Genomic DNA, 24,185 nt, shown 5'->3' on the forward strand with positions numbered 1-24,185 from the left:
CATCGGCCTCTGCCCCCTATGACGTCACTGATGAGTTTTGGTGACATCAGAGGACGCTGCCCCGCCGCGGGGTGGCGCGGTGCATGCTGGGCCGCGGGAAGAACAGGGCGCCGGGGGCGTCGTCGTCTCCATGGCAACCAAGGGTGCCTCCGCCGGCCAGGCCCCCTCCACGTGACCTAGGTCGATCACGTGATGTTTGGCTGCCGCGGAGCTGCTTCCGGGTCAATGCGGGACGCGGCCGCCGGGCCTGGGTGAGCGGGGCCGGGGGCGGCGGGGGGCGGGCGGTCACCGGCGGGGCTGTGCGGCGGGATCGGCGGTGTGCCGCGGCGGGGGAGGCCGCTGTCACCCGGCGGCGACTCGGGGCCGGGCCCGGCAGGGCCGTGTGAGGGCAGCCGGGGACAGTTGGACGTTTCTGTTCGAGGCGGCCGGGCCGGCGGAGGCTGCAGCGCTCGGGGCAAGGCCGCTGGGCCTTCGGGGCTGGCGACCCCGACCTGCCGGGGTGCAGAGGAACGCATGTCGTGAAACCGGCCGTGAGGCCCAGCAGCACAAACAAGGACCGACAGACAGGCTCCCTGCCGGCTTCGGCGGCGGAGTTGGTTTTTCCAGCAGCCCTGGAGGAGATCGCTGGTTCAGTAGCACAGTGTCAGAGTCCGGGCCAGAAGCGTGTCAAGTGACACGGCTGGCGTGTCTTGTGCAGTTCGCGATCCCCTCACCACAGTCCCTGCCGCTAGTATTGGCTGATTCCAGAAGCGTGGGACTGTGGTGGGTGAGGAAACAGCTATTCCTGCACTGATGAAGCCCCTGACAGCGTTTCGCATGCTCGGCGAGCTTGCCCGGGTGGCTCAGGGGGTCAGTCTGTCTGCCCTGATAGTATTTGTTCATCTGTCTCTCAAGATCACTTCAAAAATTATTTCCCTGAATCATGTCTCAGGAAGGACACACCGGCATCTTTTAGACAGATGTCTGTTCTGTTGCATCCCTTCCTCGTGCTTTGTTTTTCATGGGTACAAACATGTCAAAATGCGTTTGGTGTGTGTCTGGTTAGGACCTGCTCCGAAGGCGTTCGAGTGGCACTGGGACTCATTAGAATGTCATTAATGATTAATTCTCTTGAGCAGTCACTCGTTCTCCTTGTACGCACATAGCATGGGGATAGAAATATTTTTCACATAATTTCTAGTGTTTTCTTTTCACTTCACTCATCATCTGCAGCAGCCCACCGGGTTTCCCTTGCATCTCAAGTCAGGGTTATGCTGTTCTTTGCAGACACTTGCCATGCTGTATGCCACTAGGGCCACAGCCTGCCAGCAGAGCGTTTAAATATAGACAACAAAAATAATTCGTTGACTTCTCTCAGAGACTGAGCGTGTCTTTATGCTGTCATTTAGAAAACCCAAAGTTATTTTCAGATATGAATGCTTGTGCCGTCAGTAAGAAAACACTCAGAAACGTGCACCTTGCAAATGATCCTGTCCTGCCCTTGTACCCGCAGCATTCACCTAAAATGTGTCATGCTTTCTTTGCCTATTCTGTTAATCCTCGCTCTCAGGCAATTGTAGTGATTCAGAGAAGCCACGTGCCTGACAGATGATTGTAGTGAATGTGAGATCTACTGAGAAGGGCAGTAGGAAAAGGTGACTGCCCACTCCCTGACATTTTTGTCACCTGGCAGTGGCATTGGGGTGCAAAACTAAAGCTCAGGAAAGAAAATGTTTGTGATTCAAAGTTGTTGAATTTAAATGTCACTGGGGTTTTTTTTCCGTTGTGGATTACTCTCATGCTGTATCTGGAAACACATTTTTTTTGCCTTTAGTGCGATGTTAAGGTGCCTTTTGATTTTTCTGCTCATGTTTGCTCAGCAGATAAAGAGGAATGGAGTTGATAAAAAAGCAACATGAAGGACAGAAAGCCTTATGCATGGGGGAGTTCCAGAATTTCCAGACCAGGAGGTCTGAATGTGCATTTAGAAAGCAGTGTCTATCAGTCCTACAGTACTGAGCTCCCAAATCACACCACACTCTGGTGTGAGGCCTTTCAACCTAAAGGCTGTCAATGCAAATTGTTCCTGTAGCACATGGAATGTTTTAGCATAAAATGAAATGTCTCATTCCTAACACATACTTCGGTTTGAGGATTTCTTTTTCAAATCTGTATAGACTAGTAACATGAAGTTAAATTTGAGATAGGAATCAACCGAGGTATTGAGCGCTAAAAAAGGTGTGGGTCTTTTTTTTTTTTTTTTTTTTTTTTTTTTTAAGATAGATAAATCCTTTAAGTCCCTCTTTGTGACATGGAAACTTTATATCCGATACACGAATTGTAACAGGTTTCAGTCAACTTGCTTCTTATTATACCAAAGTTCTTAGAGGTAGAGGTCTTTTAGGTAGTCTGTTCAGGGAGGAGCAAAGTAGAGCTTGTTAAACAGGTGATTCTTGACAAAGGGAACCCAAACCTTGGTTACAATAACTTTTGTTCAGCATTTTATATCTAGCCTTGCCTGTAAACCTGAAGGAAAGTTTATGGCAGCAGGCGGAAACTTTAATTCAGCATTAGTTAGCAGCATCACTGTCAGCATGTGTGTCCCCACCATGAACTCGGAAGTTCTGGAGGTCCGGGAGTCCTGGAGGTGCAGGTTTATGTGCAGAACGTACATATCTGTGTGAGCTGGGTTTTGGTAGTCTACTAGAAAGGTAAATCCGCAATACTTGGTGAAAACGCCGCTCCATGACTAATTGTACGCTGTAGGAAGCCTGCAGTTGATCCCTGCAAGTTCGTGCCTTGCTTTGGTCGAGCAGGTGGATGTGGGTCTCTCCTCCGTGTCCGTGACGGGTAGCAGGCTCTGCTTTGGAGTACAAGACCTCTGTGAAACCTGGGAACAATGCGGTTCCCTTCCTTTTGTGCATGTATCAAGCTTGACTCCTTTGTTATCCTGGAAACCATAAAATACCCAGTTCAGAGTATGTGCAGAAAAGTAGGACAGATAAGCTTAGTTCCACCTAGGGTACAGCAGAACGCCGACCAGCACCGCATCTTTGTGCCAAGTGTACTTCCAGCTGACACTCGATATCTTTCTAGGCAGGTCAGCAGCCTGCAATGTGGTGAGTCCTTTTTCCTGTGCTGTTCCCTTCTGTGACATTTATAGATACGAAGGGCACGTTTATCTTCCAGATACATTAAGCAGCTGCAAAATTGAATTGGCAAAACTTCTTTTCGGACTGGCCAAACGATGTGCTCGTGTGCGCTTGGGAGCGTTTCGTGACACAGCAGTTGTGTTCTGATTAGAAGCCCAGGTTTACAAGCAGGATGGAAGAAACTTAGTTCTTTGCAGATGTCAGAGGAGAAATGATGATGCTCCCTCTGAGGCCGAAGCTTGCTTTGAAGGAGCTGCTGCTGTCAGTGAAGGTGAGAGCCCTGAGATATCCCGGGTGAGCTTACTAACAAACTCGAGTCTTTCCATGCCACCCTGTGGGCCAGATGGAAGTCTTGCTAGCAGAGGCCCTTGAGCTCTGGGCCATTGGCAGCACTGGCCTGATTTTACAAAAACAAACCATAACCTGCTTTGCATAGAGTTTCTTTGTAAACAGTTAGGGAGCTGTGGATCCTTCTTCCTTTTCTTTTTTCCTCATCCAAAAAGCTGATCTTGACTGAAAGTCCTGAGTTAAAGGGAAATTACAGGATGAAAGCACGTGTTTGAGCAATCTCATACTCATAAACATCTGTCTGCTCTTTCTCCTCCTTGCTGCCCTGGAAATGTGAATGAGAATATCTGTGAATATCTCTCAGTCCTCTTGTGAGGTACAGAAGTCACCTTTTGCAGCCAGGGGCCTACTGGGAACTGTCCTGTAAGAGCATGTGGGGCAAGGAGGTCTTGGACTTGGCCTGTAATGGTATGATTGAAGGCATGTTTGTGTAGCTTGGGCCCTCTGTTCAGTTTTGGTTTCTTTTCAGGTAATGTTTTACTGTAATCTTGAATTTGAAGTATGACCTGTTAGACTCATCTGAAATTCAGAAGTAAAACCCATGACCCGTCTGTTCATTTTGTACTGTGTTCTCAACGACCACTACTGGAGGTGATTATTAGCTGCTGACTGTTTATATGCTCTGGGGTTTGTCTCCACTAACTAGAAGTCCAAGAAGGGAGCATGGACCAGCCCAGCGGGAGGAGTTTCATGCAAGTTCTGTGTGAGAAATACAGTCCCGAGAACTTCCCGTATCGTCGTGGACCTGGTATGGGGGTGCATGTCCCAGCAACTCCACAGGGCTCGCCTATGAAGGGTAGGTTCGTGGTCTTTCTGAGCATCTGGGGGGTTTGGGGAGGGGAGATCAGTTTCTGGGTTACTCTTGCTTAAGTTGGAAGAAGAATCACCCTGAATTGAAAAAGAAATGTCACAGTGTATTATAATGTGTTTCTTACTGAAGAGCTGAGAGACTGGAATCTGACAAAGAAAGTTGATCTAGGGACTGAAGTGGTTTCTGTAAAAACAAGTAAGTTTCCCTACAGCTTAACAGGATCAGAATCCTGCCATTGAAGATGGAAATGAGGCCCTGTGCAGTGCTGAGTTTTAGTCTTCCCTCACTCTCTTGACGTTAGTGTTTGGTTCTCAGGTTGTACAGATGCGTCTGAGATTCACATTTATCCCACCAGAACTGCCCCTTCTTTGTGTAACCTCTTGCCCATCTTGATCTGTGAGAGTAATTTAAATTTCCGTCAGGTCAATTTGTATCATAACCAGCCCCAAAGGAGAAAATAGCCATGAAAGTCAGCTGGGTGAAGTTCACAGTAACTGAGTTTGACAGAGGAGGAAAAAGGGCCTGAGTTCAGTTGAGGATTAAACATACTGTGTGTCGCTCAAAATTAACACGAACGAAAAATTGGCCTGATGGGCTGTTCAGTCAGTGCTCTCTCTCCTGTGTGTGATCACCCACTTACCTGAGCTATTTGGATGCTGAAAAGAGAGCATGTGTGTAAGTCTGCAAATGTGACCGAGACATGACTTACAAGGACGTCATGACTAATTCCCAAAGTACAACACTGCCCTTCAACAAAGCTGAGTGCTAACGAGCCAGGAAACTTAGATCACACCAGATAATTGTCTGCTGCTAGAATTCCCTTCTAGTTGTGTAGCTGTCAAGTATTAAGCAGAGAGAAAAAGGGCCACCTTTTTAGGAAAAAGCTTGTTGTTAAATTTTAACAGTTTGATACTCAACAGAGGTGGGAGAGCTGTATTGCGTGTGATAGAGTGTAAGAGTGATGGCTTGCCTTGCCTAAATGTGGATTTCTTGTGTTGAAATGGTTTCCTGTGACAAATCCACAGCTTTTAACTGTGTCATGTTTTGGGCTTAGCAAATCAGGCTGTGATTGAGATCTGAGTTCTTGTCTGTGAAATAGCTGCGAGAACGTTTACCTGCATGAGAAAGAACTAGAGCAAAACCAAAGCAGAAATGTAAAAGGCAGAGGAGAGGCGTCACTTTTTCCAGGATGTAAGAATGCTAAATGTTCTGTGTTGTTGGAAAGGGAAAGCTTAGAAAAGAAATACTTAAATACATCCTCGCTGTTACTAACCCCAAGCAGACTAAGCACAAGGGGATAAGGGAGTCTAACCCTGTGCAGCGTATGGTCCACCTAGTCCTGTGTCCTATCTGCAGCAGCAGATGCCTGGGGAGAGCGTAAGTTCTGGCAAGAACTGATACGAGATGTACTACAAACTACAAAGGACTGGCCTGTCCTCGCTGCGACGTGGACTGAGATGTGTGTAGTAACTGAAGAGCACTGATAACTGAGTGGTACTTTGTGTTTAGACACAAGAAGACTTCTGGATTGATGTCAGTCACTTGTCATACAATCCATGTTTATCCTGAGATCCTTAAATATGTGTAAATTGTGGAATTACTGGTAGATCTTTTCTTTTGCTGAATGTCGTGTTTGTTCGTGCTTGTTGTTACTTTCTGCAGCCAAGCGATGCAGTGCTGACCAGAGGGCATCTTTTTCTTTTTCCCCGTTTCAGATCGCCTCAACCTTCCGAGCGTGCTGGTACTGAACAGCTGTGGCATAACTTGTGCAGGGGATGAGAATGAAATCGCTGCCTTCTGTGCTCATGTGTCTGAGCTAGATCTTTCTGACAATAAACTGGAAGACTGGCATGAGGTAAAATGGTTACATGTGCATCTTTCTGAGTAACTTTGATGGTTATTACTATGACTGCAAATGCATTGCAGCTTATATGAGTTCTTCAGTCATTTAAAGGAGAAAGATTTCCATTTTTTGTGGCTTTTTTCTCATCTTTGAAGCTGATGGTTATTTACTTCGACAACAACTGAGCAATAAACGTGATGAATTTAATGCATTTGGGCACTTCACTCCATTTACCTTGTGACTTATGATCTAGGCCTGTGGGTGACAAGTATATGTGGGGTTTTTTTTCATCATGCGAAGCACTGGAACTGGCATTTCTAATGTCAAGAGGTTAATGAGCAGTGCAGGTTTTAACAGAGTAAGAACTGAGGAGGTCTGAGTAATGGGAGTTGATTCCCAGCTTTGCCACTGATCCTGTGATGCCCGGCAAGGTATTTATTCTCTCTCCACTTTTGTTTCCATTTGTATCTGCAAAACAAGTTTAATAACGTTTACATCAAAGGATATTTCTGAGGTCTTGTTAATTAATGATAAATGCTATTGTAAAATCCTCTGAAGCACTTGGATGAAGCATGCTAGATAAATGCAATGTAAAACAATTGCAATCTGTTCAAGTGTCATCAGCAGTTCCTCACTGGCTTATGCTCTGCTTTTATGTCAGTGTTTATTGGTGACAATACATGGAAAAGAACAGGATGTGCCACATAAAAATTATCACATGTTTCTGTTGCATCAGACTCCTGTGTCTTTAAACAGGTAGCGAACGAGGTGTTTGCAGCAAGGTCCTGGCTCCGGCATGGGGGTCACAAAGTCAGAAGTGGGATAAGTTTCCCTGTTATTTCCTTGTTAGCCTAGAAGGTGTTAGCTCAGCGGGTGGGAGAGAGATCTTAGGCTTGCCTCTTGAGATCAGAGCCAGGGAAGATGGTTTTGTGCTGAGGGCGTATCTGCGAAGAACTGGGATGGTGTCTCCTGACTTGTTTTATTCTGACCCTCTCCCATCGTAGTGAGGTGCTGCCTCTGCTCCCTGTTCTGCCTCTTTCTTTTGGTGGGGCTGACCTTGCCTCTGGTAGGCAGCGGGCAGAGCTGCACATACACTTGTCACTCACAACTGCTGTTTGCTCTGTCTGTTTAGGCCACCCTGGATGGCCCCGTTGTCACCTTCTGCGTGAGCTCCAGTAGAGCTGGAACTGGGAGGCTTTCTGTGTACTTTGGTCCCTTCCTCCAAGACAGGATTAAGTTTTCATAGCCCATCCACAACAGATAGCTAGCTACTCAATCTTAAAAACTGCCAGCGATCGGGATTCCAGATCCCTGGGTAGCCTGTTCCCATGCTTAGCTAATAACCTCTCAGTCCAAACTATGTAACTTAAGTCTCCCATGCTGCAATTTGCATGGGATTTGCTCCCATTTGCTCCCTGCTCTGTTCTCAGCAGGCACGGAGGAGCGTTCGTCACTGTTCCTCACACGACAGCCTTTTACACCCACGAGGAAGAGCTTTCATGTCTCCTTTTCCTATTCTAATATAATACTGAAAAAAATCCAGGTCTTCCAATTGTTCATTGCAGGCCATTTTCTTAAAATCCTTTGTTGTTTTTGTTGGCGCTGATGTCATTCCAGTTTGTCCACTTCATTCCTAAGGCATAGTGCCCAAACACGCCATCACCTAAGATGAGATGTGAAGCGAGGCAGACTGATTACCTCCAGCATCACGTATGCAACACTTGAATTCAGCCTCCCCATGAGACAATTGTCCTTTGCTAGCAACCAGGCCCTGTTCATTGACCTGTGTACATCATGGCCTGCCCCGTCTCCTCCCATCCCAATCGCTTTGTGGAGTGGAGCTCTCTAGCCAGGTGTTCTCTGGCTTGTAATTATTTTCTGGATAAATATATTTTTCCCCAAATGTTAGTACTTTGACTATCCTTGCGCAGAACTTCCATCTTACAGGTTTCTGACAGCTTTGTTTTGGCCTCTAGTCTTGTACCGCAATGTGACGGCAGCCTTCCCCACCTTAGTATCACCTGCAAATTAAGAAAACACAAAGCGTTCAATTATTCTGGTCAGTGAAAACACGAGTAGTACTCTTCTAGAACACTCCCTCAGCATGTCTGCTAGTTTTGTACTGAACTCTTAACTTGCAGTGCTGGCCTGGGCGCTGGAAGTCCCCAGTTTGCCTGTGTGACTGGTGTGCAGACGACGTCAGAAGCTGTCATTCCCTTACACTCCTTCCCATTGGATCAGGTACCCAGTCGAAGAGGAAAATCAGATTGACGGGGTGTCTTCTTTACAAATTGATGCTGCCTGGCTGTTCTGTTCACTTAATCATTAGTAGGGGACTACAAATTTATCTCCTAAATAACGTGTTCCCACATCTTTCCGTGTATTAGCAGTATCTAGGTCAGCGCCTACCCTGGTTGCACGATCTGTTACGTGTCCCACACTCCCGGGCTGTACAGGCGTCTTCTCTGACTTTTCTTCCTCTTTCTTGGTCTTTCTTCCTTACCCCTCTGCCACTTTACCCTCAGGTGCACATCTGTACACACAAAAAGAGAAAGTATCCTCAGGCAGAGTTACCTGAACGTTTGGACTGATTGTAAGAAAGCTGCTGTTTTCAGAGTAATCGAATCAAATTGGAAATTAATTGTATGTGTACAGTGAACTTCTGTCTATCTTTTACGTTGGGTAAACCCCTGAGGTCTGTGGCTAGTGGGGAGCAGTGGAAAGCTGAGCAAGTGATCAGTGTTGGCCAGAAACTCAATGGATGTGCCCGTTGCCTCCCTGCTAAAAGCGGGGTACGGCGTGCTGGCTCCTGTAACGTGCTGCTGCTTCAGCTTGGTGTTGAGGTGGATTTTATGACCTCTCCCAAGAGACTGGCTTTCGCTTATCAAGCTGCTCAGAGAGCGTAATTAAATGAACTGTGGAGGTGAATGAGCAATTAACCAATCAATCTAGATCAGTGAATAGTTGGAGTATGAATTACAGGTACTTATCCAAAAGCCTTATTTTTTTCCCCATATCATTTCTTTGGCTTGTGGTGATTCCGAAGGGCCCCCTTTTAGGAGACGGGATATTATTGCATAAGGTCCGATTACTGCCTGATACGCATTTCTTTCTTTCTCTTTTTTTTTTTTTTTTTCCCTCCCCACTTAGGTCAGTAAAATTGTGTCCAACGTTCCCCACTTGGAGTTTCTAAACTTGAGTTCCAACCCTCTCAGTTTGTCCGTTTTAGAGAGAAGGTGTGCTGGGTCTTTCGCTGGTGTTCGCAAACTTGTGCTCAACAACAGCAAAGCTTCCTGGGAAACAGTCCACACAATCCTGCAGGAATTACCAGAGTAAGCATGGGGAGTTGGGCGTAGCAAGGGGTGCTCGCTGCACACAGCTCAAGGCTGCCTCATCAAATCACACGGTGAGGGATGAGAGGGGTATGAGGATGCAAACATGACCAGTAGAGAAAAAGGGAATTTTTTTTTTCTTTGGGAGCTTGGGAACTGGCCAGGTGAATGCTTTACCTTGTTTTAAAAACTGAACTTGCATGGCGCTGCAAAACCTGGAGCTTCTCATCCAAATCTAAATACCAGAGATGGATAATCACCCCGACAATGTGGGAGGTGACACGCTTTCCTCTGAGTCACTGCAGAATGAATGGTGCAGTGCGTACCTGTACTAATAGCTTTTAAATGGGGTGTAATTCTGAGGGTCTGGCCACTCGTCAAGTAATATTTCATCATGATTTTCTGTGCAAAGTGTTGATTTCTGTGGCTTGGCCACGGTCCACCTTGGCAGTGGCATTCTGCTTCAGCGAAATGTCCTTGGTGGCTTCGTTTCGATAACAGATTCCTCTTCGTACGGTTTTGTAAGCAGAGGGGATGACAGCAGTATACCCTGCGTGGCCAACGTATGCTTCCCTGCGATTAGGAGAGCTAGTTTAGTTGTCTGAAAATTTAGTGGGACCTGTTCTTTCTTTAACGGGAACCTTTGGCAGAACCAGTGATGTGGGGAAAAAAGCGTCGTCTGTGTTGTATAAAACCATTTTTTTTTAATTAAGCGATGAGTGTTGAAAGCAGGTACCAATCACCATTGGAGCTGGGTTGGTGGCTTGTTGGGCACAAATGTGGAACACCACCCTGAGCAATCTGTTACACAATTAATACTGGGAGGCGAGGGGAACACTTAGAGGTGTTTTTCATCTGTGGAGGAAGTTTATGGATGGGAGCGGAGACACAGTCGAAACGCTCCATTTGGAGTGCTCAGAGGTCATCTCTACACCAAGATTTCAAATCACACAAGAGCCGTTACTGAAAGTCATGTTAAAATCACACATGCGTGCCCCTCTACCTGAGAAGGTAGCTGTTTGTCAACATATGTTAGGATGATGATATGATCTTTCTCCCCCTGTGCAGCTTGGAGGAGCTCTTCCTGTGCCTTAACGACTATGAAACAGTGTCTTGTTCTCCGGTTTGCTGTCAGTCTCTCAAGTTACTCCACATAACTGACAATAATCTTCAAGACTGGACTGAAATTCGAAAGTTGGGAATTATGTTTCCATCACTGGACACACTTATTCTGGCTAACAACAACCTCACGACCATTGAAGAGTCGGAAGATTCCCTAGCCAGGCTGTTCCCCAACCTGCGATCCATCAATTTGCACAAGTCAGGTGAGAGCCTGGAAGCAGCATGCTTTTTCTTCTCAACATAAGAGTCTCTCCTCCCGGGTAGTTGAAAAACACACTTGCTTTGTGCTCTTTGAAACTTTGTCCTTGGGCTGATTGCCTCTTAGGCTTGTGTTAGCAGTAAGTAGCCCGCAGTCAGCATTGCTTCCCGCAAAGTATCAGAGGGGGCAAATGAAGGCAGAAGTGCTGAGCAGGAGCCTAAACCTTTGGGATAGTTCTGTTGCTGTCGCAGAGATGAAAATGCTCGGTGACCTTTGTCTCAATCTATCCTGGCTTCTCGGCAGAATTGCAAAGCTGTTGATAAGTGTAGTCCCAACAGAGCTATCGTGTTGAAGTTCAGTTTCCTGACGGTGCTAATGCAGGGCCACACGAGCAGATGTACTGAAGCGCACTCACCTGAAGAATGTAGCATTAGGAGAGGAAAACAGGCAAGAAATCAACTTGCCCGTCTCTGGGGGCTTTGCCTGCTGGTTTTGGTAGTTAGTCATTATCTAAAAAGATGAGTCAGAGTAGCGTGGACTGGCAGTTATTAAAAATGAGCTGGCAAAGGTTTTTTTACGTTGGTAGTTTCCCTCTGTTTCCTGTCCCTGCCTCGGGTGCTCCTGGCTGGAGAAGGATAAATAAATGCCTGACAGTGGAGGGGATGAAAGAATCCCATTTGTCTTTTATTCCCTGTTTTATCTTGGGTAAAACGAGCGTATATGTAGGTATGTGGCATGTAAGGACTGAGCGTTCACCAGCAAAAGCTGTCTGTCATCTGTGCTCAGTTATTAGAAGCTCACCACAAGTTATGCTCGAGGCTGCTTTCACACTTCAGCCCCAGAGAATTTTCAGCCAGCGCTCCAGGAAGAGAATCAGCATTTGGCATATCGGGAAGGGCACCCCGTGCTCAGCGAGACAGAGCTGCAGGGCAGCTCGTGAGGGCTGGGACGTGTCTGTGAGATGACACGTACGCCAGAAATTCTTCTGCAGGAGTACTTAATGCATCATCATCTTTTGTTCTTGAGAGCTTTATATGCTGTGCAAGTGATAGTTAAGTGTTAGCCAGGGTAGAAGGTATTTTATTAACATGCTCTGCAATGTAAGCATCAAGGAATCCCTATAATAAAAGCTTAAAACTAACTAGAGGAAGAAAAGCCTGTTAAGCTGGATTTGAAAGCACTGTCTCACTGAGGAGCAAGTGCTCTTGTGGTGAGTAGTTTTGTAATGTTGATGCCAGGTATTTAAGAACTCTGGATTCTGTATTGCATTTGATGTTCTAGGAGCTGAAAGTCAAGTAGAAATCCCAAGGAGGTTGTTAAACGTTTTTTTTATTTTTTTTTTTTTTTAGGGAAAGCTGCTGCACTCCTTCTTTTTTGCGGGCTCTTTTAGTTTAGTGGAGATCAGGGATGAGCTAATGGTAATGGTTTTTAGTGAAGTTATAGCGCAACAGGGTCATGAAGGGATGAACAGATTTTCCTGCCGAGGCGGATGCCGTGGCTGACAGCGGTTTGTCCTTCAGAGGTGGCTGTCTGTCTCTCTGCACTTTCTCCCAGCTCCGAGAGCTTTTTTGGCCCTTTCAGAGCATCATGATTCAGAGAGGTACCAGGCGCTCTTTGGTGACGCTGCGCCCCAGAGATTAGGTGGAAGAGTTCTCCTGTCACAAACCTACTCAGTTTGTCTGTAAATGTGGCTGTTACTGATACCCAGAGGATGGCTTTAGGCATAGGTGACCTTGGCAGAGGTGTTTCATAGGGAAGGGAAAGAGCCCCTTCTTCTGAGCTGTGTCGTGACACATGGTTTGGGCTTGAACTTGGCATTTCCTGACAGGCTTAGCTCAAATGAGACCCCTCGATTTTATTTGAACCGATAATTTTTCTGTTTTTTCACATTTTCTGTACTGTGTGGGTGAAGCTGTTGAATGTTGTTTGGAGAAACCAGCTTTCTAACTCGCGCTGCCAGTGTAAGCTTCTGGAACAGTCATCGGGAAAGCATCACGGTAAATGTTTCCGCAGTTGCAGCAAAAGGAAGCGAAGATGAGTAGTGTTGATCTCGCCACATAATCAGGGCTGTAGTGTTGCTCTGTCCTCGTTTTTTTCGTTTTACCTTTGCTTGCTTTGTTGTCCCAGATGTCAGGTCTTGAGGGGGCTGAAACTGAGTTAAAGCCTTTTTCATTAAATGGCTGGATGGCTTCTGGGACTGTTTTACCATTGGGTCATGAGAGGAAATGGGACCCAAGGCGGTCATGGATGCGAGGTAAAGCCGTTTGATGGCTATTTAGTGATGCCTAGAATGACAGAAGTCCTGATGACTTTAATACTACTTAAGGCAGCATCCCTTTATAGATGCAGCCATCATAACTGATGCTAGGCAGTCCTCGGCAGTGAGGCCAAAGACTGAATGGTCCATGAAAAACTCAAGTTCCCTAGTCAGCCGTGGAGATCATCCTTCTAGACTTACAAAACAGCATGAGAGAATTTAAACTGTGCTGTCTTGTAAGCAAATGAAGGAGGTTTTTTGCAGTCCCTCATGAGCAGAAATCAGACTTCTCAAAGAAACAGCAGCTGACGCTCGGCTGTCACTTATGTTCCTTGGCTGTGTCTGATTATCTTGGATACATGATGTATTATCTGTGTTTGTTTAAGCAAGTCTTTTCTTCCAAGCAGGTCTGCATTGCTGGGAAGACATTGACAAGTTAAATTCTTTTCCCAAGCTCGAGGAAGTGAAATTGCTAGGAATCCCTTTGCTGCAGTCCTACACCACTGAGGAACGCAGGAAACTGCTAATAGCCAGGTCTGTTGCTTGTTTCTGCAGTTCAGCAGAAGCGTTACATGGCAGTGAATGGCTGGGAGCGGGTAATTGGAGGAAGAAACTCTTAGGAGATGGGTTTTTGTGTGAATTCACCACTCAGGAAGATTTGAGCTTTTTTCTTTATTGTGTGGGAAAGTGAGAGTAATGGAAATGTTAAGTCTAACTTCTCTGCTTCTCGGAGAATTTTTTGAGTCTCATGCAGGCCTGTGCACACGTGTGGCGAAATGAAAATGCTTGGGTTTGAATGTGCTTGGAGAAGCTGCATGGGCCTTACCCTCTCCCTCTTCCTCTCTCGGGGACCGAGGCGTGAGCTACCTGGTGTGATTCTCCTGGTGTTAATGTTATGGCACGTGGCTTTGAGTGGTGGCTGTCTTGCTGGACACCCTGCCTGGGTTTCTCTTTTTGCTGACTGCATTTCTTGGTGTCTGCATGCAGGTTGCCATCTATCGTCAAGCTCAACGGAAGCATTGTTGCCGATGGCGAGCGAGAGGACTCGGAGCGATTCTTTATCCGGTATTACATGGAGTTCCCGGAGGAGGAGGTCCCGTTCAGGTATGAATTGTTGTGATGGAATGGAGAGCAGGAGCAGAAGGGCGGCGAGACAAAAGGAAAGGTGACTGAACAGATGATGTTACAGGGGAAATCTGGGCTAGCTGTTCCATGAAAATACCATCCCTCGCCTTCCTTCTGTCTTGCCTTCCTCAATCTGTTTTAGTTAACGTCGTTATATTAGAGTGTTGTCTGATGGCTTGTAGAATCACTTCTGAGTCAAATTTGGTCTTAAAGTGTCCGCGTCAAGTGCCATTAAACAACATGACTGTTCAGTTCATGATCTTCATTGCTTCCTGGCCTCCCTGATGGCTAGCTTCATAATCCACCTGTGTTTGGGAGTCCCCGAAAGCCAGTATAGAGCGTGCTCTCTGGTGCCAGGCCGTGGCATCCAATTCTCTTGACCATCTGGTGTGTGGAATGTGACTGGCGACGGGAAGCTGTCCCTTCACTTTCAGGCCCGCAAATCGCAAGTCTGATGGTTTTTCTTTGCCAAAAAAGTATGCCCAATGATCTGTTAATCTTGGTAAACTAATGAACTTTGACAGATGCTGTTCAGTCGGTATCTCCTCTGTGCCAGCATCTACTTACTGCTTCTTAATGGGCTGAGAAAGGATCATGGAGCATCAAGCCACTGCATTTACGTGCCTTTTGCCCTAGAACCCTCATGCGCTTTTCAGACAACAAAGCTTCATAGCCCATTCGTTACAGAAAGAGGGTAGGACACGAGTGTGTGTGCGTGTCTGGGGGGAAAGACAGAGGTAGGGACAAACTGAGGTAGAGAAAGTCAAAAGTATGGCCCAGTACAGATGACAAAGGTGCAAATGGAATCTGGTCAGTGTTTCCATTGGCTGGTCAGTGTTTTTTCCCCCAGCTTAACTCTTAGGTAAAACATCTCTTGTTTTTTTGGAAGCGCTGTGTATGTGACCTGCCAGTACAGTAAGGTCACGGGAAGGCTGGAATGGGGAATGAGGGCATGGCGTTGTGTGTGAATACTGATAGGTGCAATGGTTATAGCGTTTGTTAAAGGTGTACTGGAGTCGGTTCAGAGGCGAAGGGTACTAATGTCATCAGGGAGACAAGACAGCTGGTGATCCCTCTTGTGCCTTTTTCTGAGGACAAATCCTGGCTTCCAATTTTAGAAGCCCTTGAAGGGGAAAAATTGAAATGTTGGAAGGGATAACGGAAGAGGTGGAGAATGCAGGGGAGAGGAAAGGGGAAGGGGAGACGGGGAGTGCGAGCTCATGGTGCTGCTCCCACAGTGGATTATTTTCTGTAACATTTTATTTCTGAGAAAATTGTTTCATGTCTCTGTGTTCGTGACTCTAGAAGGGGAGAATGGCAGGGCAGCTAAGCCCAGCAGTGAGGGGAGGGTAACTAAGGTGTGAGTAGCCCTTTGATCCTGGTAGAATGAGTGTGCTGCCCTGAGATCAGGAGGAAGGGTTTGTGCGTGAGAGGGAAGGTAAATATTACCTGGCAGGCTCTGAATCATCTCCTGCTGGATTTGCACCTCCTGTTATCGTGGTGACAGGTGCCTCGCACGTCCAGGGCCCATATATTGGTGAGAAGGACACAGTGGGGTGCAGCTTGAGACACGCGTGATGGTGCTGTTAGGACGTGGACTTTGGGAGCAGGCTGTGTGCACCCATGTCGTTACACTGTACCACACACAACTGGGGTCGGTTCCCAGGTGGGAGCTCCTGTAGGAAATGACTAATATCTCACCCATTCAGAAAAGCTGGGCTGATCTTGACCAGCACGCTAGCTTTATGCTGTTTTGGTAAGATACAGGAGAATTACCTCCCCCTCTGATTTCTTAACCTTTAAACACTGTTACTGCCCTTTTCGTGGTCAATGGACTCTTTGTCTGAATCCCTTCATCTGTGCAGCGTTTCCAGGAGACTTGGGCAGCTACTGAAGAGGGTTGTTCTGCTCTGGAGGAGTTGTGTGCCACTTTTCTAACGAGGCTGCAGATGGCTGAGAGCGTCCCTAGCGCTGAGGGCCAGGTTTCAGTTCCTGGACCCGTACACAGCCACCCTCCTTGGAAAGGGAAGCCTGGCATCCTTTGCAGAAGGATTTTGTGTGTGTTTATTGTTAAAGCTTCCTCTTCTTTGCTCCCAAATCTGGTGTGGTCTCTCCAAAGGTGGTTTGTATTTAGAATCCGATCAGGACGCCCGCCTGTTGTGGCTGGGGGTACAGCATCTGCATTGCAGTGCTGCCTCAAGCGGAGGACGAAGACACACTTGGGCATGGAAAACTTTGGAGTGTGAGCAGCCCCCCTCCAGACTGCTGGGGGGTAGCGTGCAATAAGTGAGCAGCACGCTCCCTCACTGCAAACCCCCCGCTTGCGTTGCATGTTTTCACAGGCTGCAGCTGGAAGGGATTGGAAAGGGAGGGAAATGGGAAGAATAATTTCCCTCTCTGGCTGTCGTGGGTTAGAATGGAGCGCCGAGTGTACAATCCAATATTGCTGTCTTCTTGAGTGACGTCTTTGTGTCTGTGGGTTTTTAATGAGTCCTCTGCTTGTCTGGTCCACTGTTTATCTGCAGAGTATCAGAGACACTTCCAGCCAGGCTCAGTTCTTCAGCATCCTCTGCTCTGGCAGCCAGCGTCTGCCAGGCTGCAAGGGATGATTATCAAAGTCTCCAGGGTGCCTATTATCGGGGTACAAAAGAACGATATGAACCATGTGCCTTTGTCCTTATTGATTTGAGGGAAGCCAGTCATTCAGACTCCTAACTGCCTTTGCAGGCTGCAGCTAGCATACAAGGAGCAGGCTGCGACGCTCCTTCTGCCTGTCCTCAACGTGAGAAAATTTCAGGCAACATCGCCTGACCCCTCCGCATTTTTACAGCACGTATTTGGGTAATTTTAGCCCACTCATGGTGATTCTCTCTCTCAGCTTGCTTGAAATTTGTCCCCCTCTTTATCCTCTGCCTACCACCAGCCCTGCTGGTTGCCGTTTCCCTGAGCGCATGAATCGTGGCAGTACTTCTGGTCGTTGCGTGAGAAATTACTGCTGGTCTGCAGCGGAATGTGCCGCAAAGAAATTCTCCCCATCAGCGGCACGTTGGTTAGCGCTCGCTCTTACTGCGGGTGGTAAAATAGTCTCCTCTCAGCACTAATGGCTTTTCCAAGTAAATAGGCCTGATCCTATCACCCAGACGACTGTGGGAGCAGGGCACCAGCCTGCCTTCGGATGCTGTGCCCTGGGGAGGGCTCATTTTGTCCGTGAGATTGGGGAAGTCCTAGTGAGTTGTGGCCCTTACCTCATTTCCCAGCAGACAGAGGCTCTGCTGTTCTCCAGGAACATTCCTGCCTTCAGCAGGACTCCCCAGGGTCACCCGGCCTGCCAGGTCCCATCATCTCTCGACAGGCGCCGTGACACAGCACCGATCGCATTCAGCTCAGGCTCGGCTGGGGAACAAAAAGCGCTTTCTGTACGGCGCATAGCGGAGGGCCTCTGAAATGTTACCTTTCCTCGGCAGCTCTCGGTCTTTGTCATCTCACTCACACTGTGTTTTGTGCTGCCGTTTCGCCTCTCTCCCAGCCAGGCAGGGGGTGTGCAGCCATGCCCGATGGCAGCAATCCCCGCTGAAGGCGGCGGGAGGGTGAGCCGGGCTTTCCATCGCAGGGGATGGCTCCCCGGGTGGACCGTGCGAAGGGCAGTCAGAGGACTTGGCTCCAAGGAGAGAGTGACGGTGGAGCGTGTGGCTCTGCTAGTAATAACTCCCGTGTTGTTTTAGAGTAGGTGTGAAGGATCAGTTGGCAAGAAATCCCCTGTTTGTTGTTAGCTTCCAAACTGTGCGGCAGCTCCCCTTGATTCGGTGATCTTAGAGATCCTGCGCTCGGTGGAGACGAGGTGACTGGAGTGGATGGGCTTTCTGGGGTTTATTTTCTCCTTTTCAACATCTTGCCTGAGAAACACTGTGTGCTCTGTGAAGTGTCGTGCTGGCAGGGGAGAAAACAGGACTCATGCCATCCAGATTTATGGATGTCTTTTCAGGTCATCAGACTTGAATCGGAGCGAGTGTTGCTGCATGCGAGGAACATTCAGCTCCTCAAAGTGTGAGAGATTTGGTGGCAAATGAAGAAGAAATCTGGGGTTTTCCTTTAGTTGCTGCTGGGCAGGAGGCTTGTATGGGGAGAGGCATGCACTGACGGGCTTTGAATGCTAGCTCGGCAATATTCTTCACTTGTGAGAGCCTCATCCATCCTTCCCACCTTGAGCAAAGTGCCGGTTAAACTGCAAGAAGTTTCGGAAGAGCCATATGTCAGCTGTCACTGACGTGGAGGATGAGGACAGCTCATCGTTGTCTAGGTTCTGGTTTTAGCTCTCCTCAAACAGTTCTGGGCTTTAGATGAATCACTCCTTGGAGTCTGTGCTTACCCTCTTGTCATCCGGTCACTGTATTCTCGGTGCAGATGTTGGTTTGTACTTTGCAACCAAGCAGTGTCCCTGGATGATTGCAGCTAAAATGGGGTAGCATCATCACGTGAAACAGAATCTGAGTTGTGAAACGTGCAGAACTGGCTGTAGGAGCAACTGTAGTGTAACTCTGGACTTGGTTTAATTTTTCAGGTATCACGAGCTGGTCACGAAGTACGGGAAGCTGGAGCCCTTAGCAGTCGTGGATCTTCGGCCGCAGAGCAGCGTGAAGGTGGAGGTTCACTTCCAGGATAAGGTGGAAGAGATGTCGATCCGTCTCGATCAGACTGTGGCAGAGTTGAAGAAGCACTTAAAAACTGTAGTGCAGTTATCAACAAGCAACATGCTGCTCTTCTACTTGGACCAGGAAGCTCCTTTTGGTCCCGAGGAGATGAAATACAGCTCGCGAGCGCTGCATTCTTACGGCATTCGGGATGGAGATAAAATTTACGTGGAGCCCAGAATGAAATAACCTCTTTTGACCTTGTGAGTGCACGCCCGTGCACACACATGACCCCACACACCCACACACATGCATTAAGGAGTTTTTTGCAAGGTTTTTATTTCGGTCGGTTGGTTGAGGTTTGGTTGCGTTTCTGTAGCAGGTGATTTCTTAGCCCGGAGGAAGTGCCCTGATCTGAGAACCATGCCCGCCACCCACTGCAGGTGACCTTGAGGTGACAAGTGACTTCAGTGCGTGTGTTTCAGTGTGTGCAATACCTTGATGTTTTCTTCGATGCTCCGGTATACTCGTGATTTGGCATGAATGGTCAGTTGTTCAAACTAAAGAATGGTAGGGTCCGTAAGGGAGAAGATAGCTCGGTGCAGAATTTGACCTGTTTTTTTTCTTTTCCTAAATTTTGGGAATTTTGGCTCCACCAGAGCACCCTTTGGCCTAGCTATCTGACTGTGACTCGAGCTTGCTGAAGTTTGTTTTTTTTTTTGCAGCTGGGTGCTGTCTCAACCTTTTGTTGCGCTCGAGTTCACAGAAAAGACCTAAAACAGTATTGCGCTTGATTCAGAGCTCAGGTACTTAGTGCATCTACTTAACTCCACTGGTTTGGTTAGTATGAGTGCACAAAACGGGGGAAAGAAAGAGACCTTGTTAGAAAGAAACAATTTCTTTTCAAAACGCACGCTCTACATCCACACTGCTATTCTTATTTTTTTGGGGAAAAAAAAAAAAAGAGTTTGGATTCCTATACTCATCTCATACAGTGTTTGCAACCTGTAGCCCTGGCAGTCTGGAGGCGAAGGGACCCTCGCCGTGTGTGTGGCAAAGGGAATTTTGGAAGGTGGTGGATGGGCGTTGCGTTGGAAGGACTCTTAGAGTAACAGGTCAAAAAGGGGTTGAAGAGCAGGTTCCCCCATTGGCCGTGATTCATCCCCACGATGCTGAAGAGATCCTCCAGCGTGCACTTAACCTTGTACCAGTTTGTACTGAAAGTGGAACGGCTAACATTGCTCTCCTGGGAGAGAGTAAGAGTAAAGTTGTAGTTTGTGTTTGTTGCTGTTGCACCAGAAATGAAACCTAGCACTTTCCCCGGGGGCCCCTGGCTGTGGGGTCCCTGCTTAGGGTCCGAACTAGGAGAATGTGTTGGCTCGGATCAGTTTCTAGAAGGTGAGTAACAAAGCATCTAGGCTCACGTTTGTTGTAAGCAGGTTTTCACTATCTGTATTGGCTTCCCCCCACACGCACCTCGTAGGCATCGTGTGCTGCTGTTTAAATTAGCCCCTCTTTTCTACTGCAGAGCAGATTCCCTCTCTTGTGCAATGAAACCCTCCTTCCTTTACAGCCCTTGTTTCGCTTTCCTATGTCCTCCCTTGTTCCTCTGTTCCCTCGACAAGTTGAAGACTTTTCAAATTACCTAGTTATAAGCAGCTGCATAGAAGTTTTTGAAGCTGTGCAGTGAGGGCTCTAGTTACACGTGAACTTCTGACCTTAATTTTGAAATGCTCCCTTATCCCCACGTGCACTTTCTTTCCCATGATGCTTTCGTCCACATCACCGAGCTCCTTTTATATTCTTGGAGTTGTGTATTTCTCTTCATATTTTACTTAGATTGTGGGGTGGGTTAGGATGGGGGTGGGACGAAGTATTAATCTCATAGTCTTCAGGTTCAGGATGTGGGGACCATTGGGAGGGGAGTAGGTCCGCATCCAGAGTAACAATTAAAAGTGGAAGGATTTAAGACAAGTTAAGAATTTGTGCCTCATCCCCCTGCCAAAAATGTCAATCTCCTGGCCTCGTTGAGATGAGCAATAGGAAACGGAGCAAGACTCACCGTAGGCAGCGTAGAGGCTGCAGCACGTAGCCGCGGAGCTGTGGTACCCGTAAAACAAAAGAGCAGGGAGATGGTGGCAGTGTAACATAAGATGATGCTTTTATAAGCTAGAGCTTTACTCAAGATGTATTTTCCATTTGGGCAGAGAAAGGCGTTTGCTGCCTTATAGCAGAACTCTTAAGCCAACACTTCTGTATGATATATACATACGTACGCATAGGAGAAGTTGTGTTTAATAAGATATTTTGTTATAAAACAAAGTTTTATGAAGATATGGTTGTTTAATATTAGAAGCCTATTTCTCCCCTTGACGTCCAGTTTAAGTAGGTTATTCCTCAGTCGCTGCAGTGCCAGAGGTAAGCGACCAACAGGGATGCAAAAGTATCTCTGACCTAATTCCACAGAGCAGTAATTGCCTATGTGGGTACATTTATGGCATTGTAACTGGTATTAATGAGATGCTGTAACTATTGACCAACTTCCTCAGCACAATTAAATGTCTCGGTTTCAGAGAAGAAAATAAACAAAGACCATTAAAGAGTTGAAGGGGATGTTAAAGAAGACCCAATGTGCTTTTAAGTTGGCTCGCCCACAAAAGGGGTGGCCTGTCCACAGAGGGGATGGTGCTGTCACGGCGCCGGCTCAGAACTGTCCGTGAGTCCTGCTTTTATTTATGGCACACCTGGTGGGAACTGGAAGATGGAAAAAGAGAACTCCTACTGGCACCCGAGGTCGACAATGTAGCTGCCAGGGATTTGGTGCTAACATTTGGGCTCCCCTGGTCTGTTCGGGTCAGCAGAAATCGCCGTGTGAACGTCGCCACCGTGCCACTTCTTCGGGGGAAGGTTGTTTCCCGAGGATGTTCTCGAGCCGCTCGCCTTCTGCGCAGCTAGCAGAGCTCCCGTGGGAAACCACAGCTCTCGGCTGGCTTCTCAAGGAGAAAGAGTCACGTCCAAAACCCGGGGACAGTTTGTGCATCCAGAGGACTGAATTGGAAACGTAGGGCCAAACGGTGTTCAACTGATGTGGCAAAATATCCCAAGTGGGTTTGCTTTCCTTTTGTAAAACCTTTTGGGAAAGGGTCTTGCGTGTGTGCCACGTTACTGCTTAGCAGGGGACCGTGTCTTGGGGAGAGCGGGGAGGGCACTGAGTGAGAGAGGGGGTTTGGGGCTGACGGTGGCTGCTGAGAATCCAGGAGAGGATTCTAAAACAGCGTGAGGTTTGATTTAAATGGATGCAACGTCACAAGGGGCTGTGTCCCGGTGTTGTCAGTATAAACTTGCTTTAGGAAAAGGTCCCCGGTTCTGTCGCATTCCTTTGAGAAAACAAAATAAGAGTTGCAAGCTTCTCTAGCTTTTGTGTCCTTCTATCCGAGGGCTACTTTTGTCAAGAACTGTTTCGTTGTTCATGCTAGTTCATGCATAAAAGTCTGCCACGGGCAGTCTACGCAGTGGGCAAAGCACCTGGTTCGGGAGGAATTAGGTGACAGCTATATACCAAAGTGTCGCATGGCTCGGCGTGTCGAGGTTAGATGCTGTGCCATTGTGTTTTTGGATACATTCCCATTGAATATCCATGTTTTGACCAGATGTTTCAGGCGGATCGCCTGAGCGGCGATGTTACGAGTCAGCATTGCGTGGCGACTGTCCTCTGCCCCTCGGTGGGATTTGTCACCCCCGTTCCTGGGTGGCAGATGATGGTGCGGCCCACGGGGGTGCCCGTTGCTGCTGGGGAGAGGCCCTCGCTTTGCCCTCGCCCGCTGGGGTCTCTTACCCGCAGAAGGCGACGCGGCGCCTCTGCCTCCCTCGGTTGCCGTTTTTGCTTGTAAATGAGATTCTGTAGGTTCTGTTCGTGTGCAGATTTGAAAATGCAAACGAGGTGCTGAAAGCAGCCCAGAGGCTAAAATATGTATTCCTGGCAGCTGGGCCTCCCTCATTTCAATGTGGCACTTTTGTAGGCGGTAGAGAGACGCCTTCCCCAGAGCAACGTTAGAGGGGCTTTAGCCATCTCGCGCCTTTGCCTCTGTGATTGCTTTTCTGCAGTTACTAGAAGCTTCAGATATAATTTAAACATGAAGGTCTATTCTTGCTCCTTATTGATGATGCATCCGTATGAAATTTTGAAGAAAAAAGGAAGAACTGTAAGTCCATCTTGTTTTTTATTCTAGTTTCTCTCACAGGGGATATACTTCCTGCTCCCAGTTTGCCTTTGGTTTGCTCGCAGACTTAGCGGTGGAATTCAGGCCAAATAGGTAATTGGTTTGGATCAGTTCAATAAACTTATGTAAGTTTTTACACAAAAAAAAAGTGTCTCGAGTTTTGCACTTTTGTGTTCCCTGATGCAAAGCATTTCCCTCTGTCTCACCCACACGCTGAACATGCACCTTCAGGAGAGTGAAAGCTCCCGGGATTATTTATTGTGCTGAGTGTTCGTGCCAGCTGCCTGCCCGGTGAGCTCGGACACAGCCACCTCACTTGTGCGAGATGCCACTTGGCAAAAGGAGGAGTCGTGGTGCTGGAAGAACCTAGTCCTCTTTCAGACTGTGTTGCTCCATGTCCTCGGTGGGACTGACCTTGGTGTTAAAACAAGTTTCAGCCTTGAGGAAAGGCTTGTAGTTACTGGTGAGGAGGGCACTGTGGCCTGCTACAGCTGTAGTCGTGGGCTTAGCCCATGCTGGCCGGCACAGAATGACCCTGGGGAGAGCCACGGGATGCAAACCCCTCACCAGGGCTTCTTCTCTAGGCTGGGCTGGGTCCCTTCAAACGGGAATGCGACAGGGTGCTGCCTGCTGAGGTCAGGCAGCCAGAGTCTCCTCTTTTAATGCTTGGATTTTCTTGAGGTCGGGTATGGGAAGGAAGTTTTCTGCTAGAATTTAAAAAAAAAAGAAAAAAAGAAAAAGTGCCTGTTTGTTCAGCTCCGATGTGCTCAGCACTGCATGACGGGAGCATCCCCTGCCAAAAGAAAACAGCCTAGAAGACAAAGTCTTCCCCAAAGAGACAGTGAAACCTAATCAAACTTCATCAGTGTAGACTTGCCCAGGACAAACAGGACCAGAATATTAAACTGACAAAGGAGCGGAGGGAAACCTATTTTCACCAGTTTTCTCTGTCTTAAAAAACAGGATGAGAAGAGTCAGTTCATTTTCCTGTGTCTGGTAATGTTTAAAATTTCTATGAGAAGCAAAGGAAGAGCCAGGTCCACGGAGTGGCAGGCTGAAAGTAATCCACCCCTGCAATATCGGTCAGTGCTTTATAATCCCCCTGCCCCCTAAAGTAGTTGTTGGTTTAGAAAAAGGAAAAAATAAATTTTAAAAAAAAAAGAAAAAAG

General features: G+C 47.5%; 1 protein-coding gene across 2 annotated transcripts; it reads left to right on the plus strand.

Annotated features, from left to right (window-relative positions):
• Window positions 1-200: 200 nt before the first annotated feature.
• On the plus strand, window positions 201-23,121 carry TBCEL (tubulin folding cofactor E like). 2 transcript variants are annotated; one of them, XM_074927219.1, is made up of 8 exons: window positions 201-251; window positions 4,126-4,275; window positions 6,006-6,145; window positions 9,284-9,465; window positions 10,534-10,790; window positions 13,451-13,577; window positions 14,031-14,147; window positions 18,727-23,121. In XM_074927219.1, exons 2-8 carry the CDS (start codon window positions 4,143-4,145, stop codon window positions 19,043-19,045), a joined length of 1,275 nt encoding a protein of 424 aa, XP_074783320.1. In that variant the 5' UTR covers window positions 201-251; window positions 4,126-4,142; the 3' UTR covers window positions 19,046-23,121. The 2 variants fall into 2 exon arrangements, with proteins under 2 accessions (XP_074783320.1, XP_074783321.1); XM_074927220.1 differs by lacking the exon at window positions 201-251 and adding an exon at window positions 3,218-3,402.
• Window positions 23,122-24,185: the final 1,064 nt, after the last annotated feature.

This window comes from Athene noctua, chromosome 26, assembly GCF_965140245.1.
Source record: "Athene noctua chromosome 26, bAthNoc1.hap1.1, whole genome shotgun sequence".
Classification (NCBI taxonomy): Eukaryota; Metazoa; Chordata; class Aves; order Strigiformes; family Strigidae; genus Athene; species Athene noctua.